This window comes from Mastomys coucha, unplaced genomic scaffold, assembly GCF_008632895.1.
Source record: "Mastomys coucha isolate ucsf_1 unplaced genomic scaffold, UCSF_Mcou_1 pScaffold16, whole genome shotgun sequence".
NCBI classification, from domain to species: domain Eukaryota; kingdom Metazoa; phylum Chordata; class Mammalia; order Rodentia; family Muridae; genus Mastomys; species Mastomys coucha.
Genome location: NW_022196898.1, coordinates 82873660 through 82899640, shown reverse-complemented (window position 1 = coordinate 82899640; position 25981 = coordinate 82873660). Strand labels below are relative to the sequence as shown.

The window sequence follows — 25981 nt, the reverse complement described above, 5'->3', positions numbered from 1 at the left end:
TTACTCAGGGTCCTCTAAGTGAGGGAGCACCTGACAGTAATGGGGGAGATAGATAACCCGTCCTCGAGGGTTCTCCTCTCCTCTGCTGAACACTGTTGTGAAGTCTTTGTGCGCTTGAATGTATAGATTCCTCACCACAGCTCCTTGAACATTATTGTCGCACTGAACAGGTGAAGAGGCCAAGCAAGGTGACACAGACTAGAACTGCCGCCCACCCTCAAGTGGCTTAGCCTGTCTCTGAAGTCCATACTCTTAACATTCTGCGCCGCTGCCCATGCAGGGTGGCACCTTTGGCTTTTCACCTGTGCTTGTGCTTACGATGTATTTAAGAGACTCTGTTCAGGCCAGGCAGTGGTGGCGCACACCTTTAATCCCAGCACTTGGGAGGCAGAGGCAGGCGGAGGCCAGCCTGGTCTACAGAGTGAGTTCCAGGACAGCCAGGGCTACACAGAGAAACTCTGTCTTGGGGGTGTGGGGGAAGAGTCTCTATTCAGGTTCTGTACTCAGAACAGCCTTGCTATTAAACAGTTGCCTCTATAAACCTTATCTTCAAGAGACTATTCTTTAGAGACATAATACTTCCATTCCCTTCCCAGAATAAGCTTCTAACTTGGTGTTGAATACCTCTTGACCACTGTGGTATGATAGATGATGGTTCCCCTAAGCAGTCCTTGTCAAGGTTTGCCTGTACCATCCAGCTGTCCCCACACGTCAGGCTTTTTCTCTTTCAGATGTTATCTTGGAAAGTACAGAAAACCCAGGGACCTCCCTGTCTTCGTTTTGTGGTCTGTATAAAAACCAAATGCTGCCATCCTGACTTGCCCTCTTTCAGATGGATCAAACAGCACATTAGTCACTGGCAGATCTTTCAGGTCCCTCACCTCAGAGTTGTCCCAGTTCCTCATTCTTGCTGCCCTTCAACCATGAAGTTAGTAGTAAGAAAAACAAGTGAGTGCTTTCTGAATACCCCTCCCACCTCTTTCCGTCAGTGCCAGTGACTAACTACCCTGTCACCTTACCTTCAGAAGGCCAGGATGCCAAAGTGACTGGCCTTCCTCAGTGAGGTCTTTCTGCTTACGTGGAAAGCCCGCCTGAGTCCACCTGAGTAAAGCGCGTCCTCCAGCCTTTCCACGCTGCGTTCCCGTGTACACTGTCAGTCAAAAGTGGAATCACTTGACGTAGTGCCTCCGCTGATCATTAGCAGACTGATGTGATTACCCAGGGCTGGAATCAGCCATCCAGGGACTACGTAGGAAGAGCGTCAGCCTTGGAACAAAACCAGGACTCTGGATTCCTGTCCTACATTTAAATGGGAAAGTGTTTGGCCTGTGAAGAAAGAGTACTTGCTAAATTTACTTCATTTTCCTATCAGAGAGAGTTTTAAGTTCTGTGCCTAAGAAAGTGATTCATGCTTTGGGATAGTCAAGGTTAATAAGTTAGTGCAAAACCTTTTTCTAAATTAGGTCACTCCGTATCTATGGGAAGGCAGTTCTGCTGATGGCCTCGCCCCTCTGGAAAAAGTATGCCCTGGTCTGTTTTAGGTTGTGATGGCTGACAAGTAAATTAAACAGAGTTAAAGTTTGTTCGGCCTGTGGTCTGAAGCCTAGGAGGCTTCAGGTTGTTGGTCAGCCACATCTGATGGGAACTTTGCAGCCCAGGACAAGACGGGAAATTATGTAACAAGAGAGGCCATCTTGACTTAGTATCTCTTCCTCTTTGTATAACTCATAGCTCCGTGGATCAGGAGAGGGCTCTTATGGCGTATTTGACATTGCCTCCTAATGATCCACTTCTAGACATGATAACTGGATTAGGTTTCTAGGCTCAAAATATCTCATGAGTTTTGGGGTGGGTTCAGAAGCAACCCATTCTAATGTTGCATCAGGGCTCAGATAGTCAGGCCTCCTTGAGAGAGTCTAGGCAGCTGCCTCGCTGAGCAGAAGGGAGACCGCTGTTCAAGGCTATGGGATCTCTTCTCCATACTCTGGGGAGTTTCAGTGATCAGCTTTACGGCTCTGACAATCAGAGGTTACATTGGGGAAAATCCATATTGAGAAAAATCTCTGCAGAGCCCTGCCTCAGTGGAGTCTAGACCCAGCTGGTAGGAGTGATGTTAGAAGTGAGCAGGCTGAGGAAGGCCGCGTGGCTTCACAGGAAGCTTTATTAGCAGATGCAGGCTCTTCACGTTCACGTTGACATTTATCCAGAGAGGCGATGCACCTCGTGCCTTTCTAACGATAAGCAGGATTTATAGCAGGCTCGGACAGGGGAAATGATGCCTCTGAGCTTCTCATGGTGTGATTTTTCATGTTGGGCCTTTTGGGGGGGAAGTTCTATACTGTAGAAGTCAGGATGGTCAACTAGCCAGGAAAGACTTTGTCGTCTCCTCTCTTCTGTCCTGTCCACTGCTGCTCTCTTATCATATTAAAAATACGCAAGTAAAATAATCACCTGGCATGGAAAACTTCACTTTGTAAAACAAGAGCTAAACAACCAAATGTGAAACCTACAAATTTTCAGTTGGGGAGTTTGCTTTTTTTATTTAAGAAACTCACAGAGGCCTGAACATATAAGGTATAAATGTCAGAGCCCATGCCTGAGAAAACTACTAAAGACTAGTGGATGTCCTTTTAGGCGATGTGGACTAAACCATGGGCTTAAGTCATTAAAAACAGCCTTCAGAGCCACGCCCCTCAACAAGGTTACCTTTCTGGCCTAATCACATGGCAGAGTTAGGACACACTCTTTGTTTGTCTCTCTTACTTCATCAGTCACCCATTCCCTCCTCGTGCATGGTTTGCCCAGTTTTTGTCTCCAAAAATCATGATAAGGTTTCAGAGAAGAAACAGTGTTGGTTAGTAAGGCGGCCCTACGTAAGGACCCATGTGACAGTCCTATGTAATGAGGCACACTGTGTTTTCACTGGCTTGTTTCCTGGATATATAAGCAACCCCCACTAACATTTTGATTTATTTCCATCCTGTCATGTGTTCATTGTATATTTTTTAAGTTGAGCTATAGTCAAATATGTATACATCTGCAAAATTTTATATTTATGCTGATGTTACAGTAAGGTCTGATATACTAACTGTTGAAAATGTGCTTCTCATATAGATTTGCAACTATGTGGGACCTGCAAAAGTTATCGTTCAGTTGGTCACAAACGGAAAAAACATCCACCTGCATGCCCACAGCCTGGTGGGCAAACACTGTGAGGATGGCATCTGCACCGTAACGGCAGGACCCAAGGACATGGTGGTCGGGTAAGTGAGGCGTATGGGACGGAGGGAGCGGGGACGGGAGGACGTGGGACACCCGGATGCGAAGTCCGTAAGCCCCTTTCATTGTGGACCTATGCAAGGCCTGAGAGGGTCTCAAACATACTCAAGTCTATAAAGTGGGGAGAATGTGTGTTCTCTTGTTTGAACTGCCAAGGAAATAGAGGCAACCAAATATCTGTACTGCCTGAGAGAATCCTTCATCTGTAGTCTTGACCTCTCAAGGATGGGTTGGGACAATGTTAAAGTTATAAGCCCTTGACCTAAGAGGCGTTGTGCCACAACTACCTCCACTATATAGAAATGATTTCCATGGAGATGCCTTTTGCCTCCTTGAAACAGCATCTCCACTCTAGTATGCACTTACCTTGAACTCACAAATATCCTGCTGTCTCTGCCTCCCAAGTGTTTAGGTACTGGGATTAGAGATATGCACCACCACACCCAACTCTGATTTTTGCCTATTTATGATTCCCTTCATAGAGTTCTAGTGGGTACATTTGAGACATGAAGCAGTTAAGTAAATATGGTTTCAGTTCTGTACTACTTAAAAAAAAAAGTATGCAGGTTAAATAACCAAGAAATGCAAATTGGTTTGAGCATTCATTTGATCTGGAACATAAATTGAAATTAGTGTATTCTTTCAAGGTCAGTCAAATACAAAAATTTTTAGTGAATGAAATTTTATAGAAGTAATTTTACTTCAAAAGAGTCACAAAATATTTAATAAGACATGATTATGGGCTGAGGGTAAAAGAGTTTAGTTTGCAAGTGTGATGGCCCAAGTTCAAACCCCCTGACCTCTTATAAAAGCCCCTTGCAGAGCATAAACATTTATACTCCCAGCTCTTGCAGGGTAACAGGAGGCAAAGATAGGAGATTCTAAAATCTCAGGCGCCAGCTTGCCTGGTGTGGTGGACAGACACCAAACAGATCCCATCTCAAAGCTGAAGTTCTCCTCTCCATGCACATAGACATCTGCGTTCACGTACACAAATGTAGGCACACATAAAATAAAGATACTCATTATGCTAAGGCTTTATATTTCATTATCTTGAAATATAGATAATGTAGTAACTTAAAGAACAAAAACTGATCTAAGCATTCAGTCATCACAAATACAGATAACTCCTACTTTCTGGATTCTTAGAAAGCAAAGGTGGTGGCTCAGTGGGTAAGTGAATTTTCCACCAAACCTGACAGCCTAAGTCCAACTCCTGTAACCCACATGGTAGGAAAGAGCCAACTTCCACAAATTATCCTCCGACCTCTACGTCCAACAAAGGTATACTCTCTCTCTCTCTCTCTCTCTCTCTCTCTCTCTCTCTCTCTCTCTCTCTCCCTCCCTTTCACTCTCTTTCTCTCTTTCTCTCTCCTCTCTCTTTCTCTCTCCTTCTCTCTCTCTCTCTCTCTCTCTTTCTCTCTCCTTTCTCTCTCTTTCTCTCTCCTCTCTCTCTTTCTCTCTCCTTCTCTCTCTCTCTTTCTCTCTCCTCTCTCTCTCTCCTTCTTTCTCTCTTTCTCTCTCCCTCTCTCTTTCTCTCTCTCTGTCTCTCTCTCTCTCTCTCGCACACACTTACATACACACACACAATGTAATAAAAATTTTTAAATAAAAAAAAAGTTAAAATATTTAAAAAAAATTAAGAGCTAGGGAGACGGGTCAGTGGGTGAAATATTTGCAGTGCAAACATCAGGGCCTGAGTTCAGGGCTTCAGTGCCCACATGAAAATCTATGTGCTAAAAAAACCAAACTGATAAATAAAATGAAAACAGGAAAAGGCAAGGCATGGTGGCACACACTTTTAGTCTCCGCACTCGGGAGGCAGAGGCAGGAGCATCTGTGAGTTCGCGGCCAGCCTGGTCTACAGAGTGAGTTCCAGGACATCCAGGGCTACACAGAGAAACCCTGTCTCACTCCTTCCGAAGCCAGTTGTAGTGACGCACCTGGAACCCCAATGCCCTGCTGCAGGGAAAGAGCAGCTCCTCTGGGCTCACAAGCCAGTCAGTAAGCACTAGGTCCAGTCAATGGCCCTGTCTCAAAAATGAGTTAGAGAAGCGACTGAGGAAAATTTCCTGCCTGTGCTTGCATGCGGATACATTCTCGTTAATTTTATTTGATTATGCACAACATCATTTAGAGTTCTCTAATCTTAGATCAAGTAGTGTCTGCGAAGATCCCAACAAATGTGTGCTTTTTATGCAAAGAAGGGAATTGCTTAGCCAGCCTTGATGAAGTTTGACTCTGTTGCTCTTGGGTGGTTCATCTTTCAAATCCCCAGGCATTTCTTCATGTGACAATGAAGATGTGCAAGTGTGAGGAGCTCCCAGAGAGAGGAAGCTTTCCTTTAAGTCACTGAACTCTGGTGGTTTCTGATATTAGGGAGAAAGTATCTGAATTGGAGAAGCTGAAGCTGATTCTTGTGCACTTGAGCTTGTCTCAGCATCTCCTGGATGTCCTGCTTCTCAGTCTGTCCAAGCTGACTTGCAGGGTGACTGTCAGTTTTAGACAACTGATCAGCTAGTTTATTTCCTGATTTGCTGCAGCATATCTCTTTGAAGCATTTATGTTCTTTTTGTCTTGTTTCATCTATCTTGTAATTGTATGTTTTTAAGGAAATCATAGGTGAACTTTTCATTCAGTAATTCTATCAGTAATATTTATTATTATAAAACTGGCATAGTATTGCTTCTCTGTTGGGTTGATTAATCTTTCTGATTCAGAAGAAACCAGTAGTGGCTGCGTCTGCTGCTCTGAGGTAGAGGGCCTGCCTAGCATGCACAAGGCCTTGGGTTGCTCCCCGGCAGCAGCACCACCACCAGTAAAAAGAACTAATGGTTATTCATGCTGGAGCCTAGGCTGCAGCAATGAAGGTAAATTCAGTATCTGCAAGCAGAGCAGGGAGGTCCATCAGTGTCTTCTAGTGTAGTGGGGTACACAAGTCTAGAGTTGAGAGTGTACATTATTCACTGATTTAGCAAACATCTTCAACATCTATTTCCTGAGTTTGCTCCCTGTGGTTTGATCTAGTCATGGCTGGGTGGGATTTTCTAAGGTTAGGAACCTAAGATAGCGGATAGCCGCAGTAGCTTTTCCCACAGAATTTCTCACTGAAGAATGCCTGCACTCACTTTCCCATTTGGTATTTAGCTGAGAGAATTCTGCTCATAGTATTTCTCCAGAGACACCATTTCCTTCAGGATTCCCTCACCTCTGTGTCTATGAGTTTCTAACCCAGGCCCACATCTTTTAGTTTCTTTTTCTCTTGGATGGAAAAGTAGCATGCTAGCAGGCTGGAAGTCAGAGGTCCTGCTCTGCTTCTGTCACTGTGCACAACACAAGGGACAGAGGGGCAAGTTGCATGACTTTCTAAAGACTTGAATTCCTTTTCTTACAAAAACCAGAAAGACACAGACTCTTTCTCCAGGCACTCTGTGTCTTTAACCCCCTAGACCAAGCCCACGTTAGCTAATGTTATAAAACAGCATGAGTAAACTTGTCACTATCTTTCTGTGGTATGACATTGGTTATTTTATTTAGTTCTGACTTGTAGGCAAGAAGTTTAGGAAGGCAGCCAAAGTATTTCTTAGACTTGTCAATACTAGAAATAGAACCAAGATAACATTTTCCAATACTACAGATTAGACTGAATATCGATTCACAAGCAGGGCACCAATCCAAAACAACAGCATACGTAAAAATGACACCAAAAAGACGCATAGCTTTGAACACATCAAAAGCAAAAGAATCCCCTTTGTTTACAGTGTCTTTCACACCTTCTTCTCTGTTTGAATTCTCAATAAGTTTAGTTTCTATTTTTACCAAATTATTTTATCAGTATTAGAACTATCATCTCTTGGGGATTGATTATGTATTTGATTGTATATTAATATAGGGTCATTAACTTTAGTTAGCTTTCATTGGACCTCTTGTCTCTTATCCACCTAGTTTGACTTCTCTTATTCACCTAGTTTGACTTCACTGCCTTTCTTAACAATAAAATAATAATAATCCTGTTTGGTATTTTATTTTGACCTAGAATGTTAATATTTTTAGCAATACTAGTTCTCTAAAACTTTTCAATCAGTGGAAAATGTCTTTGCGTTTCTACTTTGCTGTCGGCCACGTCCACCAAAAGTCACCACACCCTGTTTGTTTCCTGGCAACCTGGGTTGAAAGAGATGTCTAGTTCTTTTTCTTTCCCCCTCCCAGCTAATTTATGCAGCTATCACAGTTGGTAAGCACTGGAACAGAGGTGCTCGACCTGTTGATGCCATCCCCTTTGGACATCTTTTCACAGAGCTTGCCTACAGCCATAGAAAAACATAGAAATTTATATTAAGATTTATAACAGTGGCAAAATTACAGTTATGAAATAGCAATGAGAATAATTTTATGGTTGGGAGTCACTACAACATTGGGGTCCCAGCATTAGGGAGGCTGAGAACCTCTGCCCTAGTTATACATATAAGAACACACAGGCGAACTTTTGGGCTCCCTCAGGAGAACTGATACATTAAATTACTGTTTTACAAATCCAAACTAATTGAGATTGGTCATTTTACGTAGCCAAACATTAGCCCACAGAAGTGACACTGACTGGAGAAGATTGGACAAATACGGACTTAGGTTAGAGGTGTGCCATTTCAGGTTGGTGTGTGCGCTGTGAGTCAAGAGCTGCTTTTGAATCCTGTGAAAGAAAGGTCTGAGGCTTGAAATAATGAAGGCCAAAGTGGGGTCACTTGTAAGCCCAAGCCCGGTATGATGATGATGAAGATGACAATGTCTGGCCTACTGCAGCATGATTATTGGTGGCTACAGATTCGAGTCAGCCGGGGTCACTTCACAGAAAACTGATGCCATCCTCCATCCCAGAGAGTGTGATTTCACAGAGTAATGTAAAACCATCTTCTCCAACCTCAGAATTCCTCAGAGTTAACTGAAGGGTTTGTTTGAAAAGTTCTGGTTCTGTAGGCTTGGATCGAGCCCCAGATTTTTAGTAAATTCTGAAACAATGCTGATGTTGCTCGTCTAAAGGACTCCCATGTTGTGAATATGCGAGGAAGAAGCAAGGTTGTGGTTTTGGCCCTTTTATTAGTGGGTGTGGTCCTTCTGTTTTTAAAATGTCACTGCTGCAATACTCCTCCCCTCCAGTGTTCATTTCTGTGAATTTTGATGATCATGTGGCTACTCCTGTTAGGCATGCAGTGGTTTCTAAGCCCAGGATCTCCAATGCCTCTTTGTAGACAACTCATGCCATCCACGCCACTGAAGGTCTTCACAAATACAAAAGAGTTTTCTCTAGCTATGGTTCTGCCTTTTCAGAATTGCATACCTTAGAGCCCTCTAAAGCCTTCCCTCAGCGCCATGCACGGAAGGTCTCCACGTTGCTGCTCCATCTCTCCACACTTGCTTCCTTTCAGTCACTATGGCCTGGCATCGTACTGATGCCTACAGTGTGGTACCCATTCATCTGTTCCAGGACATTTGGTTTCTCTCCAGGTATTGAAGATAAGGTACTTTGCTTGTGAGCAAAAGTTTTCATTTCTCAGTGAAACTGGGTAAAATTCATTCTCAATTGGGTAAATATTGAGGGACAGCATGGCAAAGACACAGGCCACAAAACTGATACTCACAAGAGCATGCCAAATCCTTTCCCAAAGTGGCTAAAGCATTGTGTGTTCCTTATGGACTCATATTTGTAATGCTAATAATAATCTGCTCTCATTTTCTTTGACATTTTACTGTAAAAATTTCAAAATTTTTGAAGTAATATCATGTAAAATAAATAAATAAATTCATTCATTCATTCATTTTTAAAAAAGAATATCAAAAAGAGCTAGTATTGTGCCCATAAACTAAAACCAACAATGAAGTATTACATTTCCAAACTTGATTAAATACATTCTTTTACATGGATATCTTTTGGCTATTGATATCTAATTATATTGTGGTCGGAGGATAGTTTATATAACTTGTATCATTTTAAGTTCACCAATGCCTATTTTATGGCTGAGAAAACAACCACTGTTATTTTTAAAGCCTGCTCACTTTTGTTTGGAAGAGTCGATGGTCTGTAAATGTCAGTTGGGTCCAGAAGTTAGTCTTACGTCCTTTTTTTTTTTCATAGAACATGATTTTAATATTTTCAACTGTTAATATTAACAAACAGAATAATTATTTTAAGATATATTTCATTATTATGTCTCCCTTTTCATTTCTGATTTTATTAATTTGGATACTGTCTCTGTGCCCTCTGGTTTGTCTGGCTAAGGATTTATCTATCTTGTTGACTTTCTCAAAGAATCAGCTCCTGGCTTTGTTGATTCTTTGTATAGTTCTTTTTATTTCTATTTGGTTGATTTCAGCCCTGAATTTGATTATTTCCTGCTGTCTACTCCTCTTGGGTGTATTTGCTTCTTTTTGTTCTAGAGCTTTCAGGTGTGCTGTCAAGCTGTTAGTGTACACTCTCTCCAGTTTCTTTTTTGGAGGCACTTAGAGCTATGAGTTTTCCTCTTACCACTGCTTTCATTGTGTCCCATAAGTTTTGGTATGATGTGTCTTCATTTTCATTAAATTCTAAAAAGCCTTTAATTTATTTCTTCCTTGACCAAGTTATCATTGAGTAGAGCATTGTTCAGTTTCCATGTGTATGTGTGCTTTCCATTGGTTTTGTTGGTATGTAAGACCAGTCTTAGTCCATGGTGATCTGATAGGGTGCATGGGATTACTTCAGTCTTCTTGTATCTGTTGAGACCTGTTTTATGACCAATTATATGATCAGTTTTGGACAAGGTACCATGAGGTGCTGAGAAGAAGGTATATTCTTTTGCTTTAGGATGAAATGTCCTATAAATATCTGTTAGATCCATTTGGTTCATAACTTCTGTTAGTTTCAATGTATCTCTGTTTAGTTTCTATTTCCATGATCTGTCCATTGCTGAGAGTGGGGTGTTGAAGTGTCCCACTAATATTGTGTGGGGTGCGATGTGTGCTTTTAGCTTTAGTAAAATTTCTTTTATGAATGTGGGTGCCCTTGCATTTGGAGCATAGATGTTCAGAATTGAGAGTTCATCTTGGTAGATTTTTCCTTTGACCAGTATGAAGTGTCTTTCCTTTTTTTGATAACTTTTGGTTGAAAGTTGATTTTATTTGATATTAGAATGGCTACTCCAGCTTGTTTCTTGGGACCATTTGCTTGGAAAATTGTTTTCCAACCTTTTACTCTGAGGTAGCGTCTGTCTTTGTCACTGAGGTATGTTTCCTATATGCAGCAAAATGTTGGGTCCTGTTTATGTATCCAGTCTGTTAGTCTATGTCTTTTTGGGGGAATTGAGTTCATTGTTGTTAAGAGATATTAAGGAAAAGTGATTATTACTTCCTGTTATTTTTGTTGTTAGAGGTGGAATTATGTTTATGCGCCTATCTTCTTTTGGATTTATTCAAAGATTACATTCTTGCTCTTTCAGGGTATAGTTTCCCTCCTTGTGTTGGTGTTTTTCATATATTATCCTTTGTAGGGCTGGATTTGTGGAAAGATATTGTGTAAATTTGGTTTTGTCATGGAATGCCTTTTTTCTCCATCTAAGGTAATTGAGAGTTTTGCTATGGTAATTGAGGGTATAGTAGTCTGGGCTGGCATTTGTGTTCTCTTAGGGTCTGTATGACATCTGCCCAGGATCTTCTAGCTTTCATGGTCTCTGGTGAGAAGTCTGGTGTAATTCTGATAGATCTGCCTTTATATGTTACTTGACCTTTTCCCCTTACTGTTTTTAATATTCTTTCTTTGTTTTCTGCATTTGGTGTTTTGATTACTATGTGATGGGAGGAATTTCTTTTCTGGTCTAGTCTATTTGGAGTTCTGTAGGCTTCTTGTATGTTCATGGGCATCTCTTTCTTTAGGTTAGGGAAGTTTTCTTCTATAATTTTGTTGAAGATATTTACTGGCCCTTTAAGTTGGGAATCTTCTATCTCTTCTATACCTATTATCCTTAGGTTTGGTCTTCCCATTGTGTCCTGGATTTCCTGGATGTTTTGGGTTAGGAGCTTTTTGCTTTTTGCATTTTCTTTGACTGTTGTGTTAATGTTTTCTATGGTGTCTTCTGCCCCTGAGATTCTCTCTTCTATCTCTTGTATTCTGTTGGTGATGCTTGCATCTATGACTCCTGATCTCTTTCCTAGGTTTTCTAACTCCAGGGTTGTCTCCCTTTGTGATTTCTTTATTGTTTCTAGTTCCATTTTTAGATCTTAGATGGTTTTGTTCATTTCCTTCGCCTGTTTGATTTTGTTTTCCTGTAATTCTTTAAGTGATTTTTGTGTTTCCTCTGTAAGGGCTTCTAGCTGTTTACCTGTGTTCTCCTGTATTTCTTTAAGGGGGTTATTTATGTCCTTTTTAAAGTCTTCTATTACCATCACAGGAAGTGATTTTAGATCCAAATCTTGCTTGTCTGGTGTGATGGTGTCTCCAGGGCTTGCTACGGTGGGAGAATTGGGTTCTGATGATGCCAAGTAACCTTGGTTTCTGTTGCTTATGTTTTTACACTTGCTTTCTGCCATCTGATTATCTCTAGTGCTATGTGCCCTTGCTATATCTGACTGGAGCCTGTCCTTCCTGTGATCCTGGTTGTGTCAGAACTCCTCAGAGTCAAACTGTCTCTGTGATCCTGTGATTCTGGGATCCTGTGATCCTGATATCCTGGGTGTGTCTGAGATCCTGGGAGTCAAACTGCCTCTGGGACCCTGAGTTCCTGGTGTGACTAAGCTCCTAGAGGGATCCTGTTATCCTGTGGTCCTGGGCATGTTATAGCACCTGGGAGTGGAGCTTCCTCTGGGTGTTGTGGGACTGGCTGCAGAGTTTGCACCTCATGTCTGTTCAGGTCACCAGCCCAGACCGAAAGGACTCCTTCCTGCTTTTTGTCTATTAGTTCTGTCCATGGCCAGGAGAAAGTTGTTGAGACCATTGATGCATTTATGATTACTTCTATTTTTGCCTTTCATTGTTGTAAGATTTTTGCTTCTTATAATGTGGTGCTTTCTTTTTTGTTTGTTTGTTTGTTTGTTTGTTTGTTTTTGTTTTTGAGACAGGGTTTCTCCGTGTAACCCTGGCTGTCCTGGAACTCACTCTGTTGACCAGGCTGGCGCCAACTCATAAATCTGCCTGCCTCTGCTTCCCAAGCGCTGGGATTAAAGGCGTGCGCCACCACGTCCAACTGGTGTGGAGCATTCTTGTTCCTGGTGCATAGATAGTTAGGGTTCTTAAGCTTTCTTGATGAATTGATGTTTCTGTCACTACAAAATAATCCCCCGTCCATCCTTGATAATGTCATTTGTTCTGAAACTCCATCTTGGCTGATAATAATACACTGAGCATGATGTCACTGTAAGTGAGATGTTTTGTGCTGCATGTATGTGAACTTTCACTTCCCTGATCCAGGCCTTACACTGTCACGTCATAGAATTTACATCTACATACATTAAAAAGTCCACAATACATTTGTTTTGTGGGGCTTTTATTTCCCTAGACAAAAATGTAACTTTTAAGTAAGTTGTATAAATTAGGGGACTTGAATCTTCTATTTATACACATTGGAATCTGCATTGTTCTTCGTCCTGTTTTGTAGGTCAAGATTTCTATCAGGTATCATCCTCCCCAGCCTTCATCACTTCTATCTGGTATCTCCTCTCCGGCCTGCGTCACTTCCTATCTGGTATCTCCTCTCCGGCCTGCGTCACTTCCTATCTGGTATCTCCTCTCCGGCCTGCCATCACTTCCCCATGCTGCTGATCTAAGGCTGATGAGTTCTTTTGGTTTTATGTCTGAGAGTCTTCCCTTCATCTTCTCTGCTCAAAGGTGTTTTTTGAAGAGCAGACGATTCTCAGTTGACAATGTATTCTTTCATGTCCTGGTTTTATGTTGATTCACTGTCTCAGGACTTGACCTGTTTCCAGCAAGAGCTCTCTGTAAGTCTGCCCTGGCTTGGCTGTTCCCAGAGTGTGTTTGTTTCTGTAGCAGTGCCTCTGACTTCTCTTCCGCACTGGTTGTAAGCAGTGTGAGTTTGGATGGATTTGAGACTAGTGTTCTTTTTAAGCTTGAGTACTCTTAGATCTTTGGCTTTACATATTTATTAAATCTTAAAAGTTTTTCAACTGTTAAATTCTCTGTCCACTATCCTTCTGTCACTGTCCCTCTCCCATCCCTGCTCTCTGTCACTGTCCCTCTCCCATCCCTGCTCTCTGTCACTATTCCTCTCCCATCGCTGCTCTCTGTCACTGTCCCTCTCCCATCCCTGCTCTCTGTCACTATCCCTCTCCCATCGCTGCTCTCTGTCAGTTTCTCTCTCAGACTAGGATTGAGTTGGCACAATTCCTAAAAGAATACCCTCTTAAGAGTCAGTCTGATGCTTCGAACATTTTAAGGCTTCTTGGTCAGCTCTGTGTGGTCTATAAGAACAGTAGCTTCCCCCGCCCCCGCCCCCAGCCTAGCAGGGCTTTCTCACAAAGGCCAGTGACCACCTAAGGTTTCTTTTAGAATTTTGAATATCTATGATGCTCTGGTTATAAATCCTAGTCTACTTAACCTCAAGTCTTTGCCTGTCCCTGCAACTGCAGAACACTGGCTGGCTGCGCGGGCTCCCCTTCCCATCCTGCAGCCTGGGCAGTAAGCCAGGTAATTGTAAGAGTAACTCTCTATTTTTTTAGGATCACTGTTCTGTGTCACCTGTTCCCCAGAGCATGACAATCATTTTCTCGTGTGTTTTGGCTATTTAATTCTAGAGGGTCAGTTTAGGTCTATATTACTGCGCTGTGGCCTGTAGTGGAACACTGGTGTGTGTGTTGTTTACTAGCATAAATCCTTCCTTCATGATTCACATATTAAATACGCATGATTCCTTTCTCATGTGAGGCTAGATTACATGTAAGAAGTGCAGCTGAGGTGATGGTCACTGATGGTCCCAGGAGATGAGCCTGTGCTCCTAGCGAAGGAGTGGTCTGCACAAGAGTGAGGCCCAAAAGGGCAGACATGAGAGCTGTTGCTCCCAGAGACCTGCCTGGGCCTCCAAGCACATTAGCAGGTTGGGTGCGTAGCTGTTTGTGACACTCGGTTCAAGCTTTCCTGTACTCAGTGGGTGTTTGCTGAGGACCCACATGTCAGCCTGTTTTCTGGAGCTGTGGAAATATGGCACCTTTACTTCTCTGTGTGTCCCTGTAACTCACTCCACATCTGGGCTTCTGTGTGTGTCTGTTTCCTTCTGCCTTCACCTCTTCTCTTTGGTTTCTCTAGTTTATATGACCTTTGCACGGTAGCTTGTTCTCATGTGTGCAAGTTGTCATATCTCTTTTACTGTAACTTCGCATTACATATAGCATGTGTGTGTGTGTGTGTGTGTGTCTGTCTGTCTGTGTCTGTGTGTGTGTTAGTGTCAAAGCTCAGAGAACAACTTGTGGGAGCTGCTTCTCTCCCCCTCCTGAGTGGGTTCTAGGGATTGAACTCATGTCACCAAGCTCAGCATCAAGTGTCCTTACTAACTTAGCCATCTCACTGACCCATATCTTTTTCTTCCTTCTACAAATATTTATTTTACTTTCAGAGTGAAAGTCCTTACAAACATCTATAAGGCACTGAGAGACCCAGGCCCTACACTTTTCTTTTTGAATTCATCTGTCACCTCTGTCTCTACTCCTTACTCTCCACCCATGCACTATCTTTTTGCCACTGTCCTGCTGTGGGGTCTTCACACTCATAGAGTGGTCCTGCCAAGAGGTCTTCACACTCACAGAGTGGTCCTGCTATGGGGTCTTCACACTCACAGAGTGATCCTGCCTTGTGATCTTAACTCTCACCAGAGTGGTCCTACTTTGGAATGTTAACTCTCACCAGAGTAGTCCTACTGTGGGGTCTTCACACTCACAGAGTGGTCTTGCTATGGGGTCTTCACACTCACAGAGTGGTCCTGCCTTGTGATCTTAACTCTCACCAGAGTGGTCCTACTTTGGAATGTTAACTCTCACCAGAGTAGTCCTACTGTGGGGTCTTCACACTCACAGAGTGGTCTTGCTGTGGGATCTTCATAGGGGTATTCACATTCATCACAGTGGTCCTGCCAGGGGGTCTTCACACTCACCCTGTCTGCAGCTGTGATATTCAAAATCCACTTCTTCCTCTGCCCTCCTTCAGGACTGGCTCAGCTGTGATCTCAGAGGTCCGCCTGGGTTCTCCCTGTCTGGGTTCTCCCTGTCTGGGTTCTCCCTGTTCGGCTCTCCTACCCTCTCACCCCTCCGAGTCCTATCTTCTTTTCCTTGGTTACAAGTGCTTTTCTCTAAGTTACACTGTGAAATCTGTCATCATGTATGCTAGCACGTGCATAGTGAAGCCATACAAACCTTTCCTAGTAAACCATATATGCAAGTGTACCCCACACGCTATGACTTCTGATTTGACATCTAAATGCTCTGAGACCAAGGTGCTTCAAGTTTACCTCCAGCTCACTGAGTAACCCGGTTTAACCTGGCCTGACTCACATGTGATGAGTCTGGTTATAGGCCTCTCTGCAGAAATATTCATGAGCCGAGTACATTGTGCACTCCAGCCCGACCAACGGTGTTCAGTGATGTGCAGCATATGCCATAGATTGCTCTCTTACCATAAAGCCCCGAATCCTGATACTCATCTAATTCGGGTTTGTAGAAGGTGCTGAGTGCTTGTATACTTTTTCGAAGGGCGTCTGCTGAGCTGAAGACTGCTCTCCAGCCGTGGCCTGCCTAACTTCTGGTTCTTTTTGCTTTCCTCCAGCTTTGCAAACCTGGGAATCCTTCATGTGACTAAGAAAAAGGTATTTGAAACACTGGAAGCACGGATGACAGAGGCGTGTATTAGGGGCTACAATCCTGGACTTCTGGTGCATTCTGACCTTGCCTATCTACAAGCAGAAGGCTTAGGAGAACGGCAGCTCACAGGTGAGCCAGCTTACCCAGCCTTAGTTAGGCCTTCTACGTTCCCAGATGACTGCAACCATCAGCGTGCCAGTCCATCGGAGAGAAGGGGCTCCGTGCAGCCGGGTCATTCCTTTCTGTGCTGGGCACTGTGGAGAAGCAGAGCCAGCACTCAAAGACTCTGCTTTTTCTCGCCTTTCTCCACACAGCCGGTGGTGCAGGGCCATGCATTTGCCTCTGCTCCCTCACATTCTGTGTGTGCCTTAACTCTTAACAAGAGTAGGAGAGTAGACTGGGGTGAGCTCAGGGGGATGACAATATTTACAATACTACAGAGAAAACGCAGGTTACCTTTGATGGTTTTTAGGCAAGTTAATATGGCTGTTGTGTAAAATTTTACCAACAGTTTAAAGAATTCCAGGCCAAAGTAACCGAAAAGAAAAAGAAGACTCAGTTATTAAAATTAAAGATGAAAATCAGGGAAACATTGCCAGAGATATCAGTCAAATCCAGAGAATCATTAGGCCATGCTTTGAAAACATATATTCCAACAAATTCGAACATCTCACAGCAGTGGGTAAGCTCACAGGTACCTGGCCCGCCAGGGTTAAACTAAGAAGATCTAAACAACTTACACAGATCCAAGACAAGCAATAAAAGGTCCCCAACTGAAAAATGCCTGGTCCCAAATGGAATTATGGCTAAATTCTACCAGATCTTTGAAGAGACGACATAAATTCTCCTTAAACTGTTCCATAAAATAGAAAGGGGGAGAATATCACCAAACTTCTTTTCCAAAGCCAGCATTACTTTTATACCCAAGCCAGATGAAAGTAGAACAGAAAAGAAGAAAGAGGAAAAGGATAAGCCAACTCATACATTCCCAGTAAAATAATGCAAACCCAATTCACCAACACATTAAAAAGATTATTGACATGACCAGGTTGGCTTCATTTATAGAGCAAAGAATGTTCAGCATATGAAAACCAGTACACTGAAGCATGTAAACAGACCTGAGAGCAGAAACTACATGTCATCCGGGTAGATGCAAAAGGCTTTGGGCAAAGAACAATATCCCTTTATGATTTAAAAACATTGAAATAAGAGAACTGCACCTCAACATACTAAAGGATATATACAGTAGACCTATAGCCAGTATTACAGAAAGGGAGGAAAACTGAAAACATTTCCTTGGAAAGTAGAATAAGATCAGGTGTCCCTGTCTCCGCTCTTACTCAACATAAGTACTTGAAAACTTAGCTGAAGTGATGAGCCAAGAGAATGAAATGAGAAGTATACAAATGGGAAAGGAAGAGGTCAGATAGCCCTATCTGCAGACAATATAATTCTGCACACAAGACCCCCACAGCTACACTGGAGAGGCTTAGCTCTGATCAAAGGTCAGGGTGTATAATCACCACACAAACCCCGTGGTTTTCCTATATCAATAGTGAGCGTGTCGGGAAAGAAATCAGCAAAGGCAACAGCCGAGCTCAGTCACAGCGGAGCTCAGTCACAGCCAAGCTCAGTCACAGCCGAGCTCAGTCACAGCCGAGCTCAGTCACAGCGGAGCGCAGTCACAGCCGAGCACCGAGCTCAGTCACAGCGGAGCTCAGTCACAGCGGAGCTCAGTCACAGCCGAGCTCAGTCACAGCCGAGCTCAGTCACAGCCGAGCTCATCACAGCGGAGCGCAGTCACAGCCGAGCTCAGCCACAGCCGAGCACAGCTGAGCACAGTCACAGCCGAGCTCAGTCACAGCCGAGCACAGTCACAGTGGAGCTCAGTCACAGCCGAGCTCAGTCACAGCCGAGCTCATCACAGCGGAGCTCAGTCACAGCCGAGCTCAGCCACAGCAGAGCGCAGTCACAGCCGAGCTCAGCCACAGCCGAGCACAGCTGAGCACAGTCACAGCCGAGCTCAGTCACAGCCGAGCACAGTCACAGTGGAGCTCAGTCACAGTGGAGCTCAGTCACAGCAGAGCTCAGTCACAGCCGAGCTCAGTCACAGCCGAGCTCAGTCACAGCCGAGCTCAGTCACAGCCGAGCTCAGCCACAGCCGAGCACAGTCACAGTGGAGCTCAGTCACAGCAGAGCTCAGTCACAGCCGAGCTCAGTCACAGCCGTCCCCAGTAACTTCAACATAAACAAATAAAATTCCTGGCAATAAATGAACCATGTGAGAGTCCTTTGCGATGAAAATGTTAAAAACACCAAAGGAAGACACAGAGGTCAATAGATGATGACAAGGCCTCCCATGCTCCTGAATTACTACCACAGAAATATCACCAAGTGGGGTCTGTAGATCCAGTGCTGTTCCTCATAGAAAGTAAAGTTCATTTGGAACCACAAAAGGTCTCAGATAGCCAGAGCAAGAGGATAATAATAAGAATATTATTAGAGATATCACAACTGCTGATGTCAGGTTACACTACAGAGCCATGGTAACAAAACCAGCATGGAAGTGATGTCAAAACAGATGTGTAAATCGGTGGAATAGGAGAGTCAGAAATGAACACAGTGTAGCCACCTGACTCCTGAGAAAGATGCCAAAATGTGCATTAGAGAAAAGACGGGCTGTAGAAGGAGTGATGCCAGGGAAACCGGAGAGCAGATGTAAGGAAGGAAACGTGATTCCCGGCTCCTAAGGTACACATCAATTCAACACGGGTCAGAGATCTTAATGTAGAAGGCAATGGTCTGAAGCTGCTAAAGGAAAACACACAGAGAACACTTAAGGATGTAGGCAAGGACTTTCTGAAAAGGGCTCCAGCAGCTCAGGAAACAAAACCAAGAACTAGCAAATGAGATTAAAAAGCATCTCGACAGCAGAGGAAGCAGTGTCCTGAGTTAGAGACAGCCTTCAGTGGGGGGAGAATTGTTGCTAGCTATGTTGCTGACAGATTAGTATCTAGGTTATTTAAAAAAAAAACTCAAAAAATTAAATTCTGAAACCAAACAACACAGTAAATAAATGAGTTCAGGAGAAAGGGAGGGTTCTCCAACAATGAGTACACACTGTCAACAAATGTGAAAGCAGGCTTCATCCTTAGTCTTTAAAATTACTCTGAGATCCCACCTCACCCCAGTCAGAAGTTATAAGAAAATAAGTGTGAACTTGCCACATAGCTCGGAAGGTACAGTACTTGCCTCTTGTGTAGGAAGTCCTGGGTTTGATTCCCAGCACTACCTACAAACACCTGTACACCCACATGAGTTCAAGGTCATCCTCAGCTGTGTAGAGCAGATGTTTCAGCAGGTAATACACACAAAGCCTGCTGGCCTGAATTCAGTCTCCAGGACCCACAAGGTGGAAAGAGAGAACCACCTCCCCCAGGTTGCCCTCTGACCTATAGACTCGTGCGTTATGACCAATAGTTGCAAGTATATAAATAAGAAAATCAAAATGGAGATTCAGAATAAAGTGAAGTAAAACTGCATAGACACAGCTATCTACTTCTGTGTATGTTTGCAAAACTCTTAAGTCAACATACTACAGCATACATGTTTAGCTACACATATGTGTCCACTGCAGCCATTTTCAAGAGTCACATTAAATAATCACTGTAGCTCTCCATCAGCAGATGATGGATTAAGAAAACATGATATGTATGAGTAGTGGAGTTTTCTTCAGCCATATAGGAAAAAAACGGAAAAGAAAAGAAACATTTACAGGGCAGTATACGTGACTGAAGATGGTTGTATCAAGAGAAATAAGGTAGTCTAAAAAGGACAAAAGTCACCCACTGTCTCTCTCGTTTCTAGATTCTAGATTTTATATAGATGTACGTAAGATTGTTTGCATATGCGTGCATAGGATGTGAGCTTAAGAGGAAGGTACTCTGTTGGTAGGTAAGGGTGAGAGGGCGTGGAGGGGAGGAAGGGTGTGTTGGGTATGGCCACAGTGCTTGTTCTAGAGTGAATGCTTTCAGGGAGCTGCCACTACGAACATGTGTATATGCCAACAAAGTGTAAAGCAAGTGTTTCTAGAAGAAAAGAATTGGTCTTTGAGGCCACGTTCTTTGTTTGGACTTCCTGAAAATATGGTGCTAAATGTTCACACTCTCGCCTGCCTGGGCATGAGCAGACTGTTCTCTGTGCCCCTAGACAGAGAGAAGGAGATCATCCGCCAGGCAGCTCTGCAGCAGACTAAGGAGATGGACCTGAGTGTGGTGCGCCTCATGTTCACAGCCTTCCTCCCCGACAGCACTGGCAGCTTCACTCGGAGACTGGAGCCTGTGGTGTCAGATGCCATCTATGACAGCAGTGAGTCCTCGCTCCCAAGGTGGGGCAGCTTCATCTAGCAGCAAGATCAGAGGGCAGCCCCACCACACCTCTTACTCCCGCAAGCTGAGGCCTGCCGACAGGGACTTAGTCACACTGAGCCTCTCTGCTTTGTTGTCTACAAAGTTAATACTGCAGTCTAGGGTAGAGGGTCGGTATCCAGTTAAGCATCTTAAGGACGTGTCTGCCAAGGTAACAACTTTTCTCGGAGAGTGCATTATAACATGTAACACCAATTTCTTACTTACGAGCACATGACTGTACAGATAGATTGCTGGTGCTCTAAAAATTGACGTTAAGTTTTGCTCCAGCAGCACTGAAGGAAAGTTGGTAAAAGACAAATATTATTCTTACCTGTCTTTATCCCCAGTTGGAAATACATTTATTAAGACAGGAACATCAAAGTTACTAAATAAATAAATAGTAGGTCAAAATTGTCTTTCAGGCTGTAGATGATAAGAGTGTGGAGGGTTTCCAGTAGCCTGTAGTATTTACTGTGCGACTCTATTGTTCGGTATGCATTGGGCTTACAAACAGCTGTTTTGGGAACCCCGCAAGTCCAGGAGCCTCATTGAATGGTTTTAGAATAGGTGGACAAGGAAGTCCTGTGTTCCACATCCATCCACAAGTTGGTCTGTCTGATTTAAACGTGTGAAGGGAAGTGGAAAGTATTGAATGGGAAAGATTATTACTGAACAGAGACCCTTGAGCTGCAGCTGCTGGAGTGTTTGAAGGGGAACTTTGCCCCCCTCACTACTACACCACACAGAATGCTACCTTAGGTTGGGGGGAAGAAACAGGACATCTTCACTTTTCTTTGAAGAATAAAAAAATATTAATAGCTAGGTGGTGGTGGCACACGCCTTTAATCCCAGCACTTGGGAGGCAAAGGCAAGCAGATTTCTGAGTTCGAGGCCAGCCTGGTCTACAGAGTAAGTTCCAGGACAGCCAGGGCTACACAGAGAAACCCTGTCTCAAAAAACCAAAAAAACAAACAAAAACAAAAAAAAATATATTAATAGCTTAAAATGTAATTTTCTTTAAAAATTTTTTTTTTAATTTTTAAGAATTTTATAAATGGTATAAAGTTAGCATGAAACCTGGCACTGGTCTGGCAGCTCTGGGGACATCAGGCAGCTTTCCCCTTCCATATCAGCCCGTGTGTTAGATGGGAAGCCGCGTGCTATCATCCAGAGAAGCAAACACCCCCAATCCCTTCCTGATCTGCCCCTTTCTGTTTGGGGAACAGTGAGTGGTCCAGACCCAACCCTGGACCTCCTCCTTATGCCCTGGAAGTCTTTCTTGCTTTCTCTGTATCTTCTTAAGAGCAGCAAGAGTGAGCTCCTTCATCAGATCTTCGTGAGGCTAACGCTAAACCAGGATGTGCATTCTCTTCTCCCTTTGAACAGAAGCCCCGAATGCATCCAACTTGAAAATCGTGAGAATGGACAGAACAGCAGGCTGTGTGACGGGAGGGGAAGAGATTTATCTTCTCTGTGACAAGGTTCAGAAAGGTATGTGCACGCCCGGCCTCCAGGTGTAGAGTGTGGTTGTCAGGGTTCTCTGGAAACACGGACCAGAGGTGTTCTCCTTCTGCTGTGGGAGTCTCAAAAAACAGTCCCAAGTGTGAAGTGTGTTGTTTCTGTAAAGCCTGAGTATATAGTTCAATTTCTCACACAAGTGAAGGAATACTGATTATACAAAGACGCATTCAGCAAGCAGATTCCTAATAAACATGGTTCCCTACACTCGGTTAAAGTAACTCTTAAAATCTGGGCTTTACATAACATAAAATTGCAGATTCTACTTCTTTTTCTGTGCTGTGCTGTAACGTGGAGAGAGCTTCTTCACATTACTGTGATGCCTGGCGGGAAGGAGAAGGATGATGCACACAGGCTCCTCAGCCCATTTCCCTCAGTTCACACTTTGAGAAGTTCTTAAGGTTGACCATCCCTAGATACTGCAAGATTGGGACATGAGTAAGAGCTAAGGGAGTAGTTACTTCCCAATCTTTGCTTTAAGTAAAACCATAAACAAATACTCTTTTGTTTTGAACACCCTTGCTTAGACTGCTGTCCCAGAGACTCTGTTGCTGTGGTAAACATTGTGAGCAAAAGCAACTTGGGGAGGAGAGGACTTAGCTCTTGTCCATCATCCAGGAAGTCAAGGCAGCACACAGAACAGGAGCCTAGAAGCAGGATCCGATGCAGAGGCCAAGGAGAAACACTGCCTACTGGCTCGCTCCTCATAGCTTGCTCTGCCTACTTCAACACCCAGGACCGCCTAGCCAGGGGTGACACTGCCCATAGTGAGCTGGGCTTTCCTGCATTAATTATCAATTTAAAAAATGCACCACAGGCCAGTCAGGTAGAAACCGTTCTCTCTTCCCAAGTGACTCTGGCTTATGTAAAATTGACATAAAACTAATGCTAGCACAACTGGCATCAGTCTACAATATAAAACTCACCGAGCCAAAGTCATAGTCATTTTCAGAACTCTTGCAACATGTGTCACTTTTAATCTTTATCATTACACTGAGATGTCTCAGCATCAAAGGCCATTCTGCTACAGTGGCTGGACTGTACCGTGTTTTCACCCCTGTCCCTAATGAAGCTGGGGATGGGGATCCCTTAGGGCCTGGGGACCTGTGCTAGTGGCTGTGTGGCCTGGTTAAGAACATGGACTCAGAACCCAGCCTTGGGTGTCAATCTCTGCTCTACAGACCTTTCCCAGGGACAAACTACTAGAAATGACAAACCACACCTTGAAGAGGCATGGTGTGACATTCCTAGAACCAGTCCTTAGCAGTAGGAGACTATCTCTAGAATGCTAAGCTGGCCCCAAACTTGAATGCTCTGAGTCTTCCTCCCCGTCGCCCCCGGAGAACTGGAAGATGCTACCAGAAAGTGAAATGTAACTTGTCACCAGACCACGGTCTTGGCTCTGAAGTACCAGTGTTTTAGATCCCTCAGCCGGATGGAGGTGGCTGGGCCACAGAGGCTCTTAGCCTCCTCTGAGGAGCGTGCTTCTGCAACGTGTGGGCAGCATCAGCAAACAGCTACACCTCAGGACTGATCAGAGCACTGGACAAGTTCGTGGCCATAAAGCAGTTGCCTGCGTCTGTGGGCCATGTGGGAAGCACCGTTTAGGTCAAGTGTTACTACAGTGAACGTCTCTATATTGGGTTGAGTCACACCCGCAGGTTCTGATAGCCCTCCATCAGCCTTCACATTTCCCAGGAGTCAATGGTTTAAGCATAGAGAACTGGGACGTTCATATGTTGACTAAAACAAAGCTTAATTGATTGGGTAAATCTAATATCCACCACTAGGAGTGAATAGTAGATCTCATTTGTGGAGTCAATAGTGTATAAAGAATAGTGCAGATTTCTGCTGTCAACTCCTTTCAAAACATTTACATTATATAAGGCAAAGCTGTGTGGTAGCTACGTTTGCTAGTGTGCTCACCAACATCATTACACCCACTGCGATCACATGCCTGAATATGCCTGCTTGCAGATGACATCCAGATTCGGTTTTATGAAGAGGAAGAAAATGGTGGCGTTTGGGAAGGATTTGGGGACTTTTCCCCCACGGATGTTCATAGACAGGTAGGTGGGTTATATTTGCGGGTTTTGTTTTAATGCACGTTCTGCCTTGGTGAAATTTAGTGCTCAGTTTCCACATATTAAAAAAGAAACCATAAGTCTCTTTGACGTCCATACAGCGATGCTGTGTTTATGGCTCTTCTAGTACTCTAACATAGAGGGTGAAAAGTCTGAAGGGCTGAGGCTGACGCCGTCCTGATGAGCAGCTGTCTCCCAGCTGATTGGTTGAATGACCAGGGTCACCCAGCTGATTGGTTGAATGACCAGGGTCTCCCAGCTGATTGGTTACGTGATCAGAGTCGCCCAGCTGATTGGTTACATGACCAGGGACTCCCAGCTGATTGGTTGAATGACCAGGGTCTCCCAGCTGATTGGCTGAATGACCAGGGTCTCCCGGCTGATTGGTTACGTGATCAGAGTCACCCAGCTGATTGGTTACATGGCCAGGGTCTCCCAGCTGATTGGTTGAATGACCCATCTCTCCCGGCTGATTGGTTGCGTGACCAGAGTCTCCCTGATGATTATATGAACTACCACAGTAATAGTCACTCTTTGACAGTGACTAAGCAATGATATTTTAAAGTTGTCAACAACCTAAATGTTAGACAGTAAATCACTAATTTAGATAGTGGTATATTTATGTAATGGAGCATTATACAGTTACTAGAAAAGGAGGCTCAGTGAGTTAACAGAGACCTCAAAATAGAATGCACAGATTTATACCAATCGATAAGGAACATAGTGTGTGTACAAACACTTCTGTGTTCACATGCACAGGAAGCCTGAGACAATAACAGCAGATCCCTCTAGGATCTGAAGTTAGTGCATGATGGGAAGCAGGGGGAAAGGGAGAATTATCAGCATATGCCGCGTGTGCTCCTCCCATATTCTATGAAATCTTGATCCTAGTGAATATAAGCATAGAGAAAATGAAACTAAGTCTGTCCGGTTCCTTATTAGCCCAGCACTGACCAGGATTAGCACGTGATGCCTCCTGCACAGCCTTACCTAGCTTGACTGTCAGGCTGCAGACAGTGGCAGTCCTGGTTCTGTTTGCTTCCACATCCAGTCCTTCTCTTGCTTGGGTCAGTGATCCTGGATGTTTTTAAGGCTAATCTGAAAGAGAAATGGCTGAGTCCTGTGATCCACCAGCATGCTGTTGTGTTTTACTTTCACAGGGGCAATATAAGTGTGGGTATAAAGTACTAACTAGAACTTTCTCCAGGTGCTGGGTTTGCACACACTTTACTTAAGCTCAGAGTATATACAGGCACATATAGAATGTGCCTGATGCTCACCAACACTAGAAAACAAATGTCTTACACGAATGTTTGGGTCTTTTGCACCCTGCAGTTTGCCATTGTCTTCAAAACGCCGAAGTATAAGGATGTCAACATTACAAAACCAGCTTCCGTGTTTGTTCAGCTTCGGAGAAAATCGGATTTGGAAACTAGTGAACCGAAACCCTTTCTCTACTACCCTGAAATCAAAGGTACCTGAGTGCTTTAGATTCTTGTGCTTGTTCTGAAAGACCAGTGGGCCCCCTCCTTTCCACAGCCTCACAGAAGCTGCTGCCTGTATCCATGCTGCATAGTTTCAGGGACAAGGAAGGTCATAGATGGAGGTCATGGGATTAGCCCCAATCGTTTATATTACCGTATTGCTGCCAAACTTACGTGAGATGTAGCTGTTTGGCAACCTGTCATTGAGTATTAGAATCTAGTATGGAGCCAGCAAGATGGCTCAGTGGGTAAAAACACTTGCTGCCAAACCTGACCTGAGTCTGAGCCCCGAACCTATGTGCTGAAAGGAGAGACGGGCCTGCCAGAAGGTGTCAGTGGTCCTCCACAGTCATGCTGTGACATGTGCAGCGGAGGGGTAGGGCAG

General features: G+C 43.9%; 1 protein-coding gene across 3 annotated transcripts in view; it reads left to right on the top strand.

Annotated features, from left to right (window-relative positions):
- Nfkb1 (nuclear factor kappa B subunit 1) overlaps positions 1–25981 on the top strand; it is a 119865-nt gene that overhangs the window by 66560 nt on the left and 27324 nt on the right. For all 3 annotated transcript variants that reach the window (XM_031375615.1, XM_031375613.1, XM_031375614.1), the window contains 6 exons: positions 3115–3263; positions 16067–16230; positions 20311–20469; positions 21897–22001; positions 24006–24097; positions 25448–25586. In XM_031375615.1, coding sequence (XP_031231475.1) covers positions 3115–3263; positions 16067–16230; positions 20311–20469; positions 21897–22001; positions 24006–24097; positions 25448–25586 — 808 coding nt within the window. The remainder of the gene's footprint in view (positions 1–3114; positions 3264–16066; positions 16231–20310; positions 20470–21896; positions 22002–24005; positions 24098–25447; positions 25587–25981) is intronic.